Source organism: Numida meleagris, chromosome 4 (genome assembly GCF_002078875.1).
Source record: "Numida meleagris isolate 19003 breed g44 Domestic line chromosome 4, NumMel1.0, whole genome shotgun sequence".
NCBI classification, from domain to species: domain Eukaryota; kingdom Metazoa; phylum Chordata; class Aves; order Galliformes; family Numididae; genus Numida; species Numida meleagris.
Window position 1 is genome coordinate 89,753,494 of NC_034412.1, and position 18,642 is coordinate 89,772,135.

The 18,642-nt window shown below is 48.6% G+C and overlaps 1 protein-coding gene and 1 long non-coding RNA gene across 6 annotated transcripts in view; one reads left to right on the forward strand and one right to left on the reverse strand.

The window, feature by feature from the left end:
- Window positions 7–18,642, reverse strand: part of LOC110397422 — a 39,562-nt gene continuing 20,926 nt past the window's right edge. For 4 of the 5 annotated variants that reach the window (XM_021393676.1, XM_021393674.1, XM_021393675.1 and 1 more), the window contains 2 exons: window positions 18,324–18,390; window positions 7–1,903 (listed from right to left, as the gene is read on the reverse strand). In XM_021393676.1, the coding sequence (XP_021249351.1) occupies window positions 10–1,170 (1,161 nt within the window). In that variant the 5' untranslated portion in view covers window positions 1,171–1,903; window positions 18,324–18,390 and the 3' untranslated portion in view covers window positions 7–9. The remainder of the gene's footprint in view (window positions 1,904–18,323; window positions 18,391–18,642) is intronic. The other variant, XM_021393673.1, reaches the window with a different exon arrangement.
- On the forward strand, window positions 52–3,222 carry LOC110397425. The gene is made up of 2 exons (XR_002437768.1): window positions 52–175; window positions 3,002–3,222. It is a non-coding gene; the product is annotated as an uncharacterized LOC110397425 (long non-coding RNA).

Below are 18,642 nucleotides of genomic sequence, written 5' to 3' on the forward strand. Positions count from 1 at the left end.
TGCAAATTACTACGGCGCGTCCCTGCGCGGGGGGCGGCTTTCTCCCGCGGGCCGCGCATCTCTCCTCTGCATCCGCGCACGGGGACGCCGTTTCCTTTCATTCTTTCTTTCCGCGTTCCCATTCTGGAACAGTCGCTGTTGGTGCGCGGAGCCCCACGGGCAGACACGACCGCGGGTGGGTGCGAGGGGTGCGCGTCCCGGCGGGCTGCGGCGCAGCGTGGGCGCTCCGCGGTGACTCATGCGGCGCGGCCCCCCCCCCCCGCCCCATCCACGTATCCAGCGCTGCCCGAGCCCACGCGGCCCTACATCCACCCCCCACGCCGGCTCCGTGCCCCGTGCCCCGTTCTGTAACTTTTCCTGTGGGAGAGAGAAGGCGGGGGGATGCGCAGCGAGGAGGAAGAAGAGGAGGAGGAAGATGGGCTCCTCCTCTTCGCAGGACCCGAAAAGCTTCGCTCTCTCCCGGTTGGAACCGGCCGGCATCTGCCCCAGGCATGCGCCATGCGGGGACGGTGCGGGACCGGGGAGGAGGTGCGGGGATGCGGAGCGGCGGCACGGACGCCCACACCGATGGCCGTCCCCCCCCCGGCGGCTGCACCCCCGGAGCCCCGTGTGAGCCCCCCCGCGAGGTGCGCCCCTGGAAGACCCATCCTCCCGCGGGGTGCACCTGCGCATCTTCCTGCTCGGTGCCCCCCTGCAGCCGCCCCTATGGATCCTGAATCCCCCCGCGGGCTTCAGTGCGTCGGTCGCTGGCACCGTGTGGGCTTGCGTCCCGGGTGAGGTCCCCCGGGCGGTGCGCAGGCAGCTGGGGCTTTGCTCCGAGCTCGGTGCTGCCGTGATGATTTCGTTGCTTTGCTTTATCATAAAAAACCATTCCGAAGTGAGATCAACGGAGGGGGAAATATGAGGCCAGGGCTTGGAAGCCCTCCCACCCACAAGCACCCGCAGCCTCACACTGCGCCGAGTGCCCTCGTGGGGAGCTGGGGGGCGACCACGGCACCGCTCCCGAGCATCTGAGGCACAGCATCCCACCCGCTTGCAGAGCTGGGGTGACGAGAAGTGGCACCGATGGCGGCTCGGCAGGTGGGTCACGGTGCCAGGGGAGCAGCGTCCCCGAGCCAGGAGCCTCCCGTGGGAGGAAGATGTCCCCGTGTCCCCATGTCCCTGGCACATCTCGCCCTCGGCAGAATTTGCCAACGTGAAGGCAAAGAGGCAGTGGATGGGGAAAACAAACAAACAAATGGGGCAGCGTTCGCTTTTGGATTGTGAAAGCTCCAGGCCAAAGATAGGAGATTGCTGTTTTAAAAATATAATTCAAGTAACGCTCAGCTCCATATGCCTGGGTGAAGCAGGCATTTATTTTTGTTTGATCCTTTCTACGCTGCTTATTTATGAAATAACGAGAGTAATCAAAACAACTCATTCCTTAAAAAAATGCCACTGCAGTTATGTAACAGCCAGGAAAGCTCCCAGTTCCAGTCCCGCTCTATGGGCCGGAGTGTTGGTGGATGGATTATTTTTAGAAAGGTTCTAAACACTTGTTTACTACTTATGCTGCATATTGTAAGCAATAATGAGCATCCCCCCCTTTGCCCGAGGTGAGGGCACACTGCTGTAGCAGGGAAACTGAGGCACAGAGGGGTTACGTGCACCATCATGCAGCGACTCGGAGGAGCCACGGGCACAGCACCGGCTTTCCCGAGCCCTGTCTGAATGCCAGATTTCACCTTCCCTCATTGCCAAGCCAGGTTTTCAGGTTTCTCCAGGGCTCTGGCAGAGCAGCAAGGAGGGATGGGGACGGAGCAGGCGGCCGTGACGGATGGAAGCAAATGTCACTGAAAATCAAGGGCCTCGCTGAAATCGATTGCACAAGGCAGGCAGGTTCCCAGACGGCAGATTTGGGCCCCTGGAATAAAAAGAATATTGTTAGCAGAGCTTCCTGGCAAGGCAACTGCACTGCCTGGAGCTTTCAGTCTGTAAAAGCACAGTTGTCATCCCAAGTCACTGAAGATTTTGCTCCTCCAGGACCTGGGGGGAAGTCACCCACATGCCATGACCCACTGCTGAACCTCACGGAAAGAAGTAATGTAATGAAGACGGACATTTCGGAGTCTGCATTTCATGCCAGTGCTCCCAGCAGCTCTCACTGTAGCGTAAAGAAAAGCACTCTGTGCATGGATGCTTGATCCATTTGCACGGAATGAATGGGGGCAAGTTGTGTGGCTCTGAGGGCTGAGGACTTCGGAATAATTTTCAGTAAGAAAATGAAACATTGCTTGCTTCAAAAGTTTATATACTTTTTGGAAATCAGAAATTGCTTTGCCTTCAGCAGGTCTGCTTTAGACTGGCTTTGCTTTTGAGTAGCACACCAAGCCAGTAAGCCATGGGCTGGTTTTAGGATGCACCCAGCAGATGCGATGTCATGTGTTGGTTGGTCCTCCTCATGTAGACAGAGCCACTGCCTCCCGAGAAGCTCATGCTGTTTCTCACTCTGAAACTGGAGGTTTGTATCCAGCCCCAGGGTTTGAATACCCCAAACCAAAGTGGATTTTGCTGTCACTCTTGAAGCAACAAGCCCTAGGGGTGATTCCAAACAACCAAACAACTTGGATGCTCTGTGTGAGCATCTGTTCCTAAGGGGTGGTGGGCACCAAGGCAGGACCTCACCAGCGTCCTTGAGCCTCCTCCAGCTCATGATGTGCTGCACAATGAGACGTGCTGTGGGAAGGGACCATGCACAGGACCACCACGGTGTTGGCTCTGTCTTTCTCCAGTAACAGCCACAAGCAGCCACAATCCTGCCCTCACTGGGGGCTATCAGTATACCCTAGCAATTAATGGATTGATGGCAAAAGCTGCCCCTGGTACTATTGGTGCAGTGGTGCCAGAAGGGGTCTTCCCAGCGTGGTCTGGTGGCTCCGACCCCATCCTCTGCAATATCTCCATCAGCAAGTGACCAAGGCAGGTGCTGAGATTTCAAGCTGGTGTTCTTATCTGTCTCCAGGTTCTCCTCCAACCCTCAGCTCCATCACTACAAGTGGCTTTGCCATGCCATGGGCACAGGCACCCACTCAACCCGAGAAGCAGCCCAGAACCACGGCTTTGGCTGCAGCAGCCTCTGCTTTGCTGGGCTGCAGGAAGAAGTGAAAGCCTCTCTGTTAGCTGCAGATGTGCATATGAATGTGAAGCATTTGCCTAATAAATAGCTTCCTAAAGGGTGATTAATTAGAATCCGCTCTGTACTGCATGACTTGGGGAGAGGTTGAATGGGGTGTGAAGGAGACACCACTGAAATGGTGGGAAAAAAAAACCACACGTGGCTGGAGGAGCAGCAGGGCTTTAAGCCAGCTGCATGTGGGGATGCCGCAGGCGGTGAGAGCCAGGGAATGCTCATTTCTTTTTTTTTCCTCTCTTGGAAAAGTACCTGTCTCTGCAATCAGTTTTTCCTCTTGCTATGATTAACCCGCAGCCACCCAAATTTTGGTTACTTGCTTGGGTCAGCAAGGTAACAGCGCTAGGAAATGTGCTGTATCATGAACAGCTCTGTCAATGAGTATCTGTCTTTGCTAAGGAAGGAAAGAAGAACCTAAGGTTAATGATTGTACTTTTGGCCAACAGCTATTTTGCTGGCATTTTTAACAGCAGTGATTTAAACTGGTGGCTGAAGCACAGCTGTAGCGGGCTGGGGTTTTCCTGCCTTTGCATGCTGCCTTGCAGCAAGAAGCAGAGGGAAATTTTCCGGTATTTCCAGTTTTGCTGTTCAGTAATGCCTTCGGGCTCTGTGCTCATGGCCTGGGTCCCCTTTCCTCTGCACATGGGGACAGCAATTGCTCCAGGTGCAGAAGCAAAACCAATGGTATGGAGACACATCTGCCTGTCCCCATTGCTGTCGGGGGCATCAGGATCTCAAGTCACACTCCCCAAAGCTGACTTATGCTTGCTCCCCTTCTCCTCAAAGAGAATTATAGAATCATTCAGGTTGGAAAGCCACTACAATCATCTAGTCCAACCATCAGCCCATCCATACCATGCCTACACTGTGAATTCTGGGGGAAGTCTCCTCTTGTTGTTGCCATTTGTTTATTTGTTTGTTTGTTTTAACTCTTATTTTTTTTAGTGGGATTTAGTGGCAGGCACTTGATTCCAGAAACTGTAACTTTGAGGAAAACACCAAATATTGTGAGAGCTGTAAAGCAATGGGCTGGCAGCAGGGGCACCGGCTGGACAGAGGCACGAGGTTTTTAAAGGAGTGTTTTCAAATGGAAAGGAGAAGGTTCTCTGACTAGAGGATCTTTTCCAACCTTAATGATGCTATGATTCTATGACTTAGTGATTTTCCCCTCTGATGCATGTCTCAATACAGCAGTGGTTGCCGCTGTGATAAATGTTTATAAATATCTAAAGGGAGGTGGGAGGCAAATGGATGAGGCCAGGCTCTTCTCAGTGATGCGTAGCCATGGGACAAGGAGTGATGGCCTAAAACTTGAACACTGGAAGTTCCATACAAACATGTGGAAGAACTTTATGGCAAGGGTGATGGAGCACTGGAACATGTTGCCCAGAGAGGTGGTGGAGTCTCCTTCTATGGAGATATTCAGGACCCATCTGGACGCCTACCTGTGTGACCTATTGTAGGGTTACTCCTTTAGAAGGTGTATGGACTCAATGATTTCTTGAGGTTCCTTCCAACCCCTGCGATTCTGTGATTCTATGTGATCCTGGGCTGCCATATTTTCTTTAAAATCAAAGTCGTAGCAGCTTGTGAAGATTAAAAGCTCCAGTGGTATTTTTGTAACAATAAAGTTGCTACAGTCATGGCTCTGGACAAATTTAAAAAAAAAAAAAAAGCCTGATAATATCCTATGGCACCTCCCCCCAGCGATGGGCACAGCCTGGTGCCCTGCACAGGTGCTGTGGAGATGCCATCCTGCAGTTCTGGTGGGAGGAAGGCCGCACGGCAATCACCGCAGCTAGCCGAGCCTGGGAGAAGTGGGCTGGGAGAGCCGCCCCATCCCTGGGCTGAGCAAGAGAAAGCCAACGCACACAGACCTCCAGCGGCGCTCCCCAGTACTGCACTGCTCCGCCTGGGGCTCCTTATCCCCGCTACCAGTGCTCAGGGGCAAGGCGAGGAAACCTGCAGAAGGGCAGAGGTTTGGTGCAGGCCTTCTTCTCTACGCTGCTTCCCCCAGCAAAGCGAGCAGGAAGGAAAAGCTGCTGCCACCCGCCCTCCCTGTGACCCTCTGGTGTTTTCCTGCCCGATCCTCCCCTCTGGTGCCCTCCCCCAAATAGACACAAGGTGTGAGATCATCATCTTCATCTAGCTGAAAGCCTTCCAGCAACTGTAGTCCTGCAGGTGCTTCTGTTAGAAACGTCCCTGTAAGAAATGGTGAGTCGCTCACAAAGTAGTGCTCTAAATGCGCTGCTCCTGGGGAAAAATACTCATACTACTACTACTGCTACTACCAAAAGCCCAGCAAAATAAAATCTAGTTTGGGTGTTTTTTATTCCTGATGAATTCCGGCCTATTGCCCTATTTGTCTTGGTCTGGACCTCCAGGGTTAATGCATAGTGAAAAACCATTTGTTGTGCTAACTCCCAGCCCCACGCTTGCTCCTGGGGACATCTGCACAGCCATCCATCCTCGTGATGGCTGCGTGTCACCCCTCCTGGCCACCAACTTGTTCAGTCGGTGGCTCTGTGCCATGCCTGGGCCAGGATTTGGTCCCTGCACATTGCCCTGCTATTAACAATACAGCATTCAGACACTGGTTCCCTAAAACATTCAAGCACGCAACACAGCTGGGGGTGGGGAGCGGACGGGCGCTGGCCTGGAAGCAGTGATTGGAGCCCAGCTCCCGAGGAGGTGCTTGGTGCGGCTCTGATTAATGGGTTTTGTAGGGGAAAGCCAGGAGCAGTGCTGAATGCAGAAGGGAAGATCAGAGGATTTGAGTTCCAGGCTTAGCATCTCATTTCAGCCTGTCGAAGGGAGGCTTGAAGCCTGGTGAGGAAAAGCTCCTTGCTGCCATCCCCCATCCGCCCGGCAGCGCTCTCTGGGGAATTGCTGCCGACTGCTTCAAAATTCAATTTCTGCACTGGCAGTGGCACGTTGGGGCCAGCGGTAATTGCTTTGTTGGAGGATTGGCTGCTCAGCACTGCCAGGGATGGGGCTGGGACAAGTGTCCTGCCCTGAATAGTGGGGTGGTTTTGCTGAGAACACAGCTGGGAGACCTGAATCAGCACAAAGCTTCTGGGGGACCACACGTTCACTTGCTGCTGCTGCCCTGTGCTATTTCCAGCACATCTCCAGAAAATAGCTCACCCCCCCACAGAGCTGGCTCTCCACAGCAGGGAGCAAACTCAGCAATTTACCAGAGGGATTCTGCTTCTTATTTTAGACTCCTATTTTAGCCTTCCTTTTCTTTTTGCATTTCTCACTTTAATTCCTTTTCCTGCAGTGGGAATGAGGTGCAACATCGCACTGCTCCATGCAAGCCTCACCCTACCCCAGCTACTGCCTTTAAGTGAGCAATAATAGATACTCTGGGCAAAGTAGCTGATTTTTTATTGTTATTTTTTTCGGTTGTAACAGCAGAGAAGGCAAAACGATAAATCTGGACTTTTTGTCATGCCTGATCCAGGGTGGCAGCAGTGATCATAGAATCATTAAGATTGGAAAAGACCACTAAGGTCATCTAGTCCAACCATCAACCCATCCCCACCATGCCCGCTAACCATGTCCCTCAGTGCCACATCTACACATTTCTCAAAAGTCTCCAGAAATGGTGGCAACTGATAGTTGATAGGCTGGATGGTACAGAGTTCTCGCCCCGATAGAAAGTGTGGGTTGTATTTGTTACCTTGCAATTTCTGCACCACCCGTTGCAAATGGCCCTTCCCAAGGGGCATTTTGCCACATGGTTTGCCGCCTATCAGCTGCATGCAGAAAGCTGGCCATCAGATAATCTGTGCCTAACATCTGTTGGCCATCTCAGTTTCAGTGGACAGGATGGGAATGATAGGTTGCTGTCATATGAGTCTCCTCAGTTGCTTCAGCACATCAACACGCTGCTGCAACCAACCCTGGCTACATCTGTTATTCCTATAATGCCAAGTATGTATCACGTTGTCTCATTTTCTATTAGATCCAGCTGTTCGAGCTGATATGCTCATTGACCTTTTCAGCTTGTTCAGCACGTGGCTACCAGAGGTCATCAGATGCGAGGTTGACACAGGTGCAAGGCTCACATCCATCCTGTTGGGGTGAGAAGGCAATTCACCCACCTGTTCTGAGCAGGAGCACCTTGGAGGATCAGCTGGCCCTTGCATGAGGCCATCGCTGTGTCTGCAGCATCAATAAATCAGTCAGGCCCTGAAGTTTCAGTAAACTCTGTAACCTGGAACGTGCAGCTCAGCTGTGTCCTAGCTTGTAGGAACCATAGGTTCAAATCACAGCAGGACCTGGTTCTGCCTTCAGCTTTGCAAGGGAGGAGGAGATGCCATAGTGATGCCCTTGCTAAAAATACTTCAAAAATACCATGTGGCAGCCCTGCTTGCAGGGAAAGCATGCCCAGGGCTTGGAGAAGGGGAGAGGACAGGAAGGTAAGGTGTGTGGCTGACCAATGCACATAAATTAAATGCAGGAGATGGGAAATAAGGAGAGAACAAAACCTAGAGGAATATGTTCTCGCAGGCAATGATTTCTTAAAGGAGCTCTCATGCTTTATTTTTACCCATATATTTCTCAGCATTCAGCCCCTGAAACTGAATCTCCAGTTGAGGTGCAGTCTGAAGTTAGAATCATAAATTTATAGAATTGCTCAGGTTGGAAAAGACCTTCAAGATCATCAAGTCCAACTGCAACCTAACCATAGTACCCTAACTCTAACAACCCATTGCTAAAACATGTCCCTGAGCACCACATCCAAATGGATTTTAAACACATTCAGGAATGGTGACTCAACCACCTCCCTGGGGAGCCTGTTCCAGTGCTTAGAAGTTATCCAGATTTCCTTCAACAGGTAAGAAATGAGAATTCACAGACTATTCCCAGTTAAAGTTAGTCTCATCTGTCCTTGAAACCTCTCAGATATGAGGAGGTCTGCAGCTTCCTTCAATAAGTTAATCTCCAGTCTTATTGCCTAGCATTTAAATCTAATTACTCCTCATGCCTAACCTAAGTCACTTTTGTTGTGCGTTACTCCAGTTACGTCCCATCCTCCTGCCAGGAGATGAGGGACCACAACTGAACACCTGCTTTACAGCAACCTTTTGCACATTAGAAACCTATTACCTTATGGCTTTTTCACCTCCTTTCATAGACTAAGCAAGTTTAATTCCTTCAACTTTAGCCAAAAACTGGGTTTTTTTCAGCTGTTTGTACTTAATTTAGAACATAAGTCTTGGCTGATGTGCCCATGTTAAGACCGCAGGCAGAAAACTCCCTTGCTTCAGTTTTGCTGGAAAAGTGATCAAAGCAAACGCATCTCTATACATGATAGAGTGTTTTGTTGGTGCTGCCCCACAAAGAAGAAGAGGCAGCACAGCCCTTCTGCAAGAGTTTTCAAGCAGAGACTAAGTGTGAGGTTCCTCCCTTCCTTGCAGCCACGGTGGTTTGCAGCAGGTTTCTGCCTTGGTTTCCTTGACCATTGCCACTACTCAACATCTCCAAGAGGATTCACAGGAAGGGACACAGCCTGGATGGAAATCTGCTCTACTGGGATTTTCCCCAAAAGGTTTTCTTTCCTTTCTGTAGACCGGCTTTGGTGTGCTGCCACTTGGGCCAGGTGTCCTGAACCTTCTGGGGAAGGGATATCTAGAGAAGGTGAGGCAGGACAGTGCCCAGACAGCACATCCATACTATGGTGAGGCTTGGTTTCCCTATGGCACGGAAGCTTCTTCAGGTCCCCAGCACAGAGGACAAGTTTTGCTCCTCTTTTCTGCTTCTGATCATCCCCTGCTCATCTCAGAGTCCCCACAGTGGGTCTGTGTCCTGTGCGGGGGCCTCTCTCAGTGACTCATGGAAGGTGTGAGGCTGTTTGCAGGCTGGAGGGACACACCAGGAACAGCACGTTTTGCTGGTTTTGCTATCTCTGTGGGACTGATTGTGGGGAACAGCTGATCCAGCAAGGAGAGACGTGCGATAGCAAGATGCCAGATGAATAAGACTAAACAGGGCTGTCCCAAATTGCCTCTCATGTCTAACAGATCAAACAAAAAATGACCCCAGGCAAGTCCACCATGTGAGAGGCAAATGAGAGTCAGTGCCTTCACTTCAAAACAGTTCTTGGCCCCTCAGAGAAGGACCCACTCAAAGGACCAGGCACCTTAGCAGCTCTGCTCCCTGATGCTCAGTAACTCCCTGGATTTTTGCTTGCTCCACCTCAATTTTCTAACAATTCCTTATGGCCTCATTAAAAGAAAGCACACAGCAGACAGCACAGGGACACAAACTTCCTGCTTCTTTGGGAGATCCTGCTGCACCCTATAACCTTCTTTGGAGGGGCAAGACAAGATCAAATGCTCAAATTCGTAGAATCTTAGAATCATTAAGGTTGGAAAAGACCTCCAAGATCATCTAGTCCAATCATCAACTCATCCCCACCATGCCCACTAACCACGTCCCTCAGTGCCACATCTCCATGTTTCTTGAACATCTCCTGGGACGGTGACTCCACCACCTCCCTGAGCAGTCCGTTCCAATACCTCACCACTTTTTCAGAGAATAAATTTTTCCTAATATCCAGCCTGAACTTCCCCTGACACAAACTGAGGCCATTCCCTCTCATCCTATTGCTGCTACCTGGGAGAAGAGGCCAACCCCCAACCTGCCACAGTCTCCCTTCAGGGTGTTGTAGAAAGTGATAAGGTCTCCCCTGAGCCTCCTTTTTTCCAGACTGAAAAATTACAGTTCCCTCAGCTGCTCCTCATAAGACTTGTGTTCCAAACCCTTCACAGCTTCGTTGTCCTTCTTTAGACATGTGCCAAGGCCTCAATGTCTTTCTTGTAGTGAGGGGTCCAAAATTCAAATTTACTGGGGATTTTGGCCAAAAGTCAAGAAGATATAAATATAAAATCACCTAAGATGCTGCACTCAGCCACCAAAACCTTCCTGCCAGAGCTTTGGCACTGAGGTGTGGGAACTATCCCTGCAAGTGCTTTGAAATCTTTCATTAAGTGTTTGTTTTAATCATGGTGTTTAAGGTCAGGAGAAGGAGGAGATACACCCAACAGACGTAAATGTTGGCCAGTAAGAGGGAGAAGTCATAATAAGGAGTATGAACACAGTTATACCTCATTTGCCTTTTATACTCAGGTAGAGAAGAGTTTCCCCTGTAAGCAGATGGAGACAGTGTCATTGCCCAAACAGAGGTGGGTGATGCCTTTTCACAGCCTGCCTAGTGTCCATCTGCTCTGCATGGGCAGCAACGTGCACCAGGTGCCCTGTCGTAGCCACCAGCCATGTAGGGATGGCTCAGTGACCACAGAGGATATGCCACGTGCCTCTGCACGGGCAGCCAGATGGACTCACGGTGGCTCTGCCGTGCAAAATCAACAGCAGATCTGGACCCAGTGGGGATGCCTCCATCCAGACTGCCTTTCTTGTGCAAAAAGCTGGTTTTCCTAGGGCCTTGAGCAACTACAGTTGCTTTGATGTGTTTGCTGTTCATACTCCTGTTTGGGTTAAACAGCCAAATGCACAACAGGAAGCCCTTTGTTTTGAGTGTACATACTACAGCCTCCCATGCAAAACAATGCTTGGCCCCAAAGTGCATGCAGCCAAAGCTGGGCAGAGAGCACTTTTCTTTCCCTGTGAGACTTGCTGGGGTATCAAAGAGAAGGATAATAAATCTGCCATGAGCTGCAATGAAGAGCCACAATCATAGAAGCATTTTTCAAGCTCTAAACCTGAAAGAAAGATTCCAGGGAGCTTAACCAAAATGTTTCGCTTCCATTTCAAACACGCAGTGATTGTCCCTGACACCCGCTCTGGTTGCAAAACAATACGTGTTCAGCGATGTCAAGTATGATTCAAAGACATACTTTCCCAAGTTGTGAAATTGGTTGAAGCCAACTTTTTCTTCCTTTTTTTTCCAGAAGAACACATTGTTTCTATCTCATTTGATCAATTTTTAATTTTCCCATGAATCTTGTTAGCCCAGCAGCAATCCAATAAGTGCCAAGCTGTAGCTGGACTCTGCCATGTCTGCGAGAGCTGGAGGAACAAACGTGGCATTGGGAGTGATTTATGCGTGTTCACAATCCCCTGCAGCGCTGGCTCTCTCCAGGAATCCCCTTGCTCTTCACCCCACTGCTGAGCTTCCAGGCAGCTCCTTGGGGCTCCCGTCTGTGCTGCTGTCTGCCAGCTCACCCTTGTCACATCAACCACTCCCTGTGGTGGGCACAGAGATCTGAGAGCTGGGATGGAAGATAAGAAGTGCATGGGTCAGCCCACCTGCTGTGGATGCAGCAGCATGAGAAGGAGGGCTTGGTAACTCCAAAGGACCAGGAGTTACTAGAATCACAGAATCATAAAATTGTTTGAGCTGGAAGGGACATTTAAAGGCCATCTAGTCTAACTCTCCTGCAATGAATAGAGACACCTACAGCTCAGTCAGGTGCTCACAGCGCCATCCATCCTGACCTTGAATGTCTCCAGGAACAGGGTATATATTACATCTATGGGCAACCTGTTCAGTGCCTCACTACCCTTATAAATTTTTTTCCTTATATCCAATCTAAGTCTCCCCGCTTTTAGTTTGAAACCATTTGCCTTTGTCCTATCACAACACACCCTGCTAAAGAGTTTCTTCTTAATGAGCTCTGAGATGCACAGCTTCCCATGAGCTCAAGGTGTGAAATCAAACATGAGATGAAATCAGGTCCTGGGATGAGACAATATTTAGCATTATCAACCAGGAGAGAAGGCAGAGAGGAGCTGTTCATGGTGGCCAGGCTGAGTCCCTGTGGATGGATGGACACATCTGGAGAGCCATGATCCCAGTCAGGTCCTTGCAAGCAGGAAACAGAGGTATTCACAGAATCACAGAATCATAGGTGTTGGAAGGTACCTCTGGGGATCATCAAGTCCACCCCCCAGCTAATGCAGGTTCCCTGCAGCAGGGCTGCCCCTTCAGTCTCTAGTCTCTGCTGAGAGCAGTGCTCAGCAACTTCAGTTACACTGACTGTGGGCAGTCATCACTTTCAGAGCAAAGCCATGCAATCCCCTCGGTACTTTTACGCTCCTCTGCATGGCCTGGTGGGACTCTCCTGTCCATGAGACAACACTACGGTCATGGCAGCCCTCCAGCACAGCCTCCAGCCTGCTCTCCTGGCATTCCTCACCTGCAAGGCTCCCTAGGATTTTCTGCCTCAGCCAGGGCAGCAGGGGACAGCCTGAAGGGTTAAAAGGCATGGCCAGCTGTGTATGTGAGTGGGGACAGAGAGAGCTGGGCACCCTGCCAGGGGGTAAGGCAGTGTGAGCACTGCTGGCAAAGGCTTCAAACCCCTCAGCTAATTTGGGATGTTCTGCTTGTGACATGGGGGTATGCACTCCCCACCGGGAGACAGCTCTTCAATGGCCCTAGCAAGAGCAGGGAGAGATTATTAATATAAGATAACATTTCCAAGCGTGGCTTTCATGCTCAGCACATCCTGCTTTCTGAAGGCCCGTGTGAGGCATTTTCCCCCATGTGACACTTTTCCTCAGCAGAGCTCAGGGAGTTATGCAGACATCTTTGAAAAACCCCAGGGATGGAATGTTCTTCTAGCTGCTGGAGAAAACAAAAAATGAAGAATATTGAGGGCTAACAGCAGAGAGAAAATCTTGAGCAAAGCCATGCTTGCTTTCCATGCAGTGAGGTGGACAAAAATTACTCCACGCGTGTAGAATTGCATACTTTTAATCTATATAATCTATATTTGTATCTATAATAGACATAACCTTTACTCTAAGCTAGTCAAAAGTATTTCTGGGCAGACCCTGAGTACTTCCAAGAGAAAATAATAGCATATAGCAATCAGTGCAGAGTATTTTGATTTGCTTTCAGCTGTGCTGCTGAGGTCTGCACCCACCCGGCTGGTTGCTGGGTTGGACATTGGACCTGACATGTCACCAGGGCATCCTACTGGGCTATGAGGCCTAGGCAGTGAAACAGGAGCATGCTTGTGACCAACTGGAGAACCACTGGGTTTGTGAAGACAATGTGTTCTCTTCAATGTGAAGAGAAGCTCCCAAGTCCACCTCAGTACTCCACTCTGGAGACACGACTGTGGAAGACCAAACATGGAAGGCCATCTGTGTGGGGAGGCTCAATTTCCTCACAGCTGGCACTTTCTCTCTTTATCAGAGAGGGGTTTCCCTGCAGCGTGGCACTGACAGATGCCAGCAATGAGATCATGGAATAGGAACAGCATCAGGTCACAGCTTCTCTGTCCTGGACGTGTGACTAACCCACAGCTTGTACCTTGTAATGCACAGGGTCTGTGGCCTGCTGACAACTTGAGAACAGTGCTTGGTGAGGCTAAGTCTCCAATTCCTGCTATAGTCTATCACCCACCTTGTCCAGTGATGGTCAATGCAATGATCAAGGCTGCTGAATGCAATTTAGGAGGTTTAGGGTGGTGATTGCTCCTTCTCTGTCATCAGCTGTAAGGAGAAGTGTTATATCTGGCTGCCTGGTTTGCTGCAGAAAGATCTCTGGTGGGGAGGATATCACCATCAAGGCCAGGCAGAAAGGGAACAAAATCCCTGCTCCAAACATATGAATCCAAGCTCCAAAAATGCAGCGACATCCACAGCAACACAGCAAGCTCCCAGCATAGATAAAAATCTCCTTAGCCCCTGATGCTGCTCTGACACCACCTGCTCATTAGTGGTAGCAATGCCTGCAGAAGCACAGGGACGTGCCCTCCGAACCCTCTGAGCTGGGGTCAGACAGCAGCTGATGTTAACTGCCACAGCCCAGGATCCCTCGTGGCTTCCTGGAGCCTCCGTCTGGCTGCTCCGATGCTAGCACGCAGATGTTCCCTCACGCAGCAGAGATGTCGGGATTTCTGGACATCTGCTCACCCGGCAAGAGCGGCTGTCCCAGTCGGGCTGTCCATAAATTACAGACAAATGTGCTACAATCAAGAAATCCCACCACAGTGGAGACAGAGAGCATGCTCACAGAAACCCCAGGAGCTGGATGCCTCTCCCTTGTTGGGGGTGTTTTCTCAACATGTGGCCAGTGTTTTCTGTCCTGGATTCTAATGTACCTCCCTTACACCTAACAGACCCACTGCAAGAAGTGGGAGTTTTTCCCTTAGTTTATAAATGCAGTTAGGATGTGAGCTGTATTGTTCACAAGTTTGGTTCAAGCACTGGCATCAACGCGTGTGCATGGCTGTGAAGGACAGGGAGCAGAGAGGATGGGGAAAGAAACCAAGAATAGGGAAAAAGAGGCATTTGGTGGTTTTTAACTTAAAAAAAAAAAAAAGAAAGAAAGAGTAGGAAGCCAGAAAAAGAAAATGAAGATGTGAACAGAAATTAGCGGAGGATGAGGAAAAAGCAGAAATTTGGAAAAGCAAGGGATAACTTCACTGTGCTGTGGGTATACACATGCCAGCCAAATGTTCAGCCAGCTCCTTTAGTCCTTGTAGGCAGAGAGCAGGCATTCCTTTAACTGCAAACCATATATATGTAAATAAAACCTGCAGCAAACTGAATCACTCTGAGAAGAAACACAGGAGATTAAATTACCAGGTAATTGGGTTGAGATGCTTTCAGAGGAACGAAAGTTTCAGCACGAGGCAGAGATGATGGCCTTGTCAAAGGCCCTCTGCTTCCTTTCTTCCACGAACTGACTTTGTTCTTGCTTTGCCCAACAGCCTGTGTTGCCTTTTGGGGCTGGTCAGAGGTTTCCAGCACAGAGTACATCTCCAAAGTACTGTCGGACTGCTGAGCATGCTCTGCAACCAGTATTTGCCTGCTGCATGCAGAGTGGGATCACCGTGCCTAGGCTTATTTGGATATCCAATCTCGTAATGTATTTCTACCAAGGTGGTCAGGGACCTCCTGAACTTCTAAAAAGGGAGGGTGATGTTGTTGGGCTGTTTTATCTGGCAAAATAAGGAAAAGGAGAAATAGAGAAGTTGCCTACAACGCCTTGAAGGTCAATGATAAAAGCGATGGAGTTCAAGTCTTCTCAGTAGTGCAGAGCGGTATAAAAGAAATAAGTGACTACAGGCTGCAGCTTGAGAGGGACAGCAGGGAAAATGTAATTTCATGAGGAATGTAGTGCAGTCACAGAGAGGGGCTGCTCAGGCTCTATCTTTGGACATTTTCAAGGTTTGGCCATCAAAGTTGTATCTGTCCTGATCTAGAGTTGGCTTTGAGAAGGAGGTTGGCCAAGAGACCTCCAGAAGTCATAGAATCATAGGATCATTAAGGTTGGCAAAGACCTGTAGGATCATCTAATCCCTCCCAACCATCGCTTCTATGACCCTGGGACCATTTCCTCTCAATCTCAACATTCATGTCAAAGTTTGTTTGATTCAGTCTCACTACGCAAAGTTCTCAACAAGTGCTTACTCTTGGCAAACTGCAGCTTTTTAATATTTCAGCTGCCCAAACTCTCCTGCTTTCAGTATTTTTCTTTTGAGAAAAAATATCATAGTGGATGGAACTTGTGGCAGGTTATCGAATCTCTTCCAACTTTAACATATTAACAGAAAACATTTTTAATTGTCAAAATTATCCAATTTGTGTAGTCTGGAGATAGCCAATAGAACAAATTGGATTGAGGTTGAGCAATATGCAGTTAGGCTACTGGCTGGAGTATTTAATTTTAATTTAAGTGTTGTTTTCCTTTTGTTAATAAAATATTCAGCTTTTAATGCCACATAATAAAACAACAGTTGGAAAGCCAAATGACTGGTGGTTCCAATTCTGCAAGAGCATTAAGAAACCCGTAACATTTATCAGGTGCTGAAAGCTAATACATGATGTATTAAATCTGTGATTTAAATTGGGTCTGATAATATAATCCCTGAGACACAGAGCATCAAGATTGGGTAAAGTTTCTCTGTAATGCACTTAAAAAAGCTAAATTAAAACAGTTGAGGTCAGTGAGTTATTAATAAAAATTATATCATATTAAAGTGATCTACTCCTAACTCATAACAACCTTCTCCTTTTGTTAGTGTCAAAACGATGAAAAGCTGTGTTTTTATGGAACAGAAGAGCAACCTTTTTTTTTCTGTCAATGCTCTCTAGCTGAGCTGAGCAAAATTTGATTTACTCAGATTTAAGCCCAAGTCATACGCTTCCTGCAGGAATCCCACAGCAGTATTCTATTTTTTCAGGTGCAGAAAAGATTTTTTATTTTATTTTATGCGATTATTCACTCTGCTGACATTTAAGGAAATGATGTTCATTTTCCCCATTGTATTTAAAACCTTTCCCTTTCCAGCAAATGTTACCTACTTTTTCCTAGCTCTCCCTCAGCCAGGACAGTAGGTGGTGAGGCCCTGGCACAGGCTGCCCTGTGCTGTGGATGCCCCATCCCTGGAAGTGCTCAAGGCCGAGCTGGATGGGGGCCTGGGCAGCCTGAAGTGGGGGGCAACCAGCCCACAGCAGGGGTTTGGGACTGGGTGATCTTTAAGGTCACTTCCAACCCAAGCCATTCTATGGTTCTATGATACTATGAAAGACAGAGATGCTTTGTGAAATCAGGGAACTGATTTCATGTATTCCATGTATCCCATGGCAAGCAGCAGTATTTCAGAAGTGGCACAGTAGCTGGAATGCTAACATAACTATGTGACAAATTTTAATGAAAAGCTGTCAAACCTCAGCAAAAGGTGACAAAAAAAGGGTCACACTGTGAAGGGCAGTTGTCCCAGGCTCTGGCAATAACAGAATTGGTCTTCTGCAGGGTCCCTACCTGGCACTAACAGTGACAGCAATGATTCCAGTGTCTTTCCTCCTTATCTAAACAAACTGCTATATTATCTGTTGCTGTCAGGTTTGTTGTTTTGGCAACTTTTGATGTTATTTATCCAACATTACTGTTGTTTTAACTCCCATACAAGAATCTGTGGTAAAACTGCTGTCCTCAATGAATCCTTGGCTTGTGCCCTGAAAACACTTTTGTGGTGTTTGCTTCCTAAGGAGGCAAAATGGTTAAATCCTGTGATTTCCCCAGAGACATCTCCTGGGACTGTTTGGCTTTCTGATCACTGCCTGAAGGGTTGCAGCTCTTGTAATCTGGTGCCTCAGGAGAGGTGGCTGTGTAAGTACATCATCTATCCACGTTGAAGGTGTTTCTCTCCAAACTGTTAACTGCTTGTTTCTGAGCTGGGAATAGATTTCTTGGCAGCAGTATTTCTGTAGGCTCTTTGCTATATACAGCAGATTCCCACAGAGTCCTTTGATGCCTTTGAGGGTTACAGGCAGGGGTTGAAATATGCTGTTATCTTTCCTCTAAAGTTTTTTACTCCTTCTGGGAATTCCAGCATTCCTTATGAGAGCCAGAGATTCCAACCCATGCCTTGCAGCTCCTGCTTTGTTTGTTGTTTGGTCACTGTGCTACAAAAAGCAAAACTGAGTATGTATCTGTGGTTGAAGTATAGAACTGTAGAATCATAGAATAGCTAAGGCTGGAAGGGACCTTAAATATCATCCAGTCCCAACCCCCTGCCGTGGGCTGGGTGCCCCCCACCAGCTCGGGCTGCCCAGGGCCTATCCAACCCCGCCTTGAGCATCTCCAGGGATGGAGCGCCCACACTTCACTGGGCCTGTGTCAGGACCTCACAGCCCTCTGCGTAAAAATGTTCTGTCTAATATCTAGCCTAAATCTCCCCTCTTTTACTTTAAAGCCATTCCCCCTTGTCCCATCAAAGTACTTTGCATATGACTATTATATGTATGCATGCCAGTCTGGGAGAGATAAATAATTTTAAAAAAAAAAAGCTAATTGTAAAATTCTTACTGCCTGCCCCAAGGGTCCTGAGAGGTTCTGTCTGGATGCTCTTACATTTGCTGGATTTACTTAATAAATAGTGCTGGAGTGCCTATGACTGAGCCCCAAGAAGTGTAGCAAAGTTTCAGGTCTGCAGGGAGAAAACGAAATCATCATGGTTCACATAAGCAAAGAAAGGCATACCAGACATTCATTTACTGCCTATACTGTCTCCTTTCTCCCAGTTTACTGTGATAACAAACCAAAATGAGAATGGAAGTCCAGCCACGACAATGCTAATACAGTGCAACAGGTGAAATGGCAGGTAGGGAGAGCAAAGGGCAGAAGCTGTGCAGACTCAGGCATGTCCTGAAAGATACTGACATTCATCCAGTGTTCTTTTAAGCTGTGTAGATTTGAGGATCTTCGGCATTTTTAAGAGACTTTTCTTCTGTGGAAGCAAAGAAATAACAAATAAATTAAAATAAGAAATAAATGGGACATCATCAGTGGAGAACTGACATGGTGACAACAAAGAAGACGTGCTAAAGTGGCAGAATAGTGTTCAGAAAGGGCATTGTTATGATTATGCAAAACTGCAAACATTAGTGACCACAAACAGAAGCTTCTGAGCAGAGGACAGGGTCTGGTTTTTGCCAGCTCTGCACAGAACCACGGTGTTTACAGCAGTCACCCGCTGGGA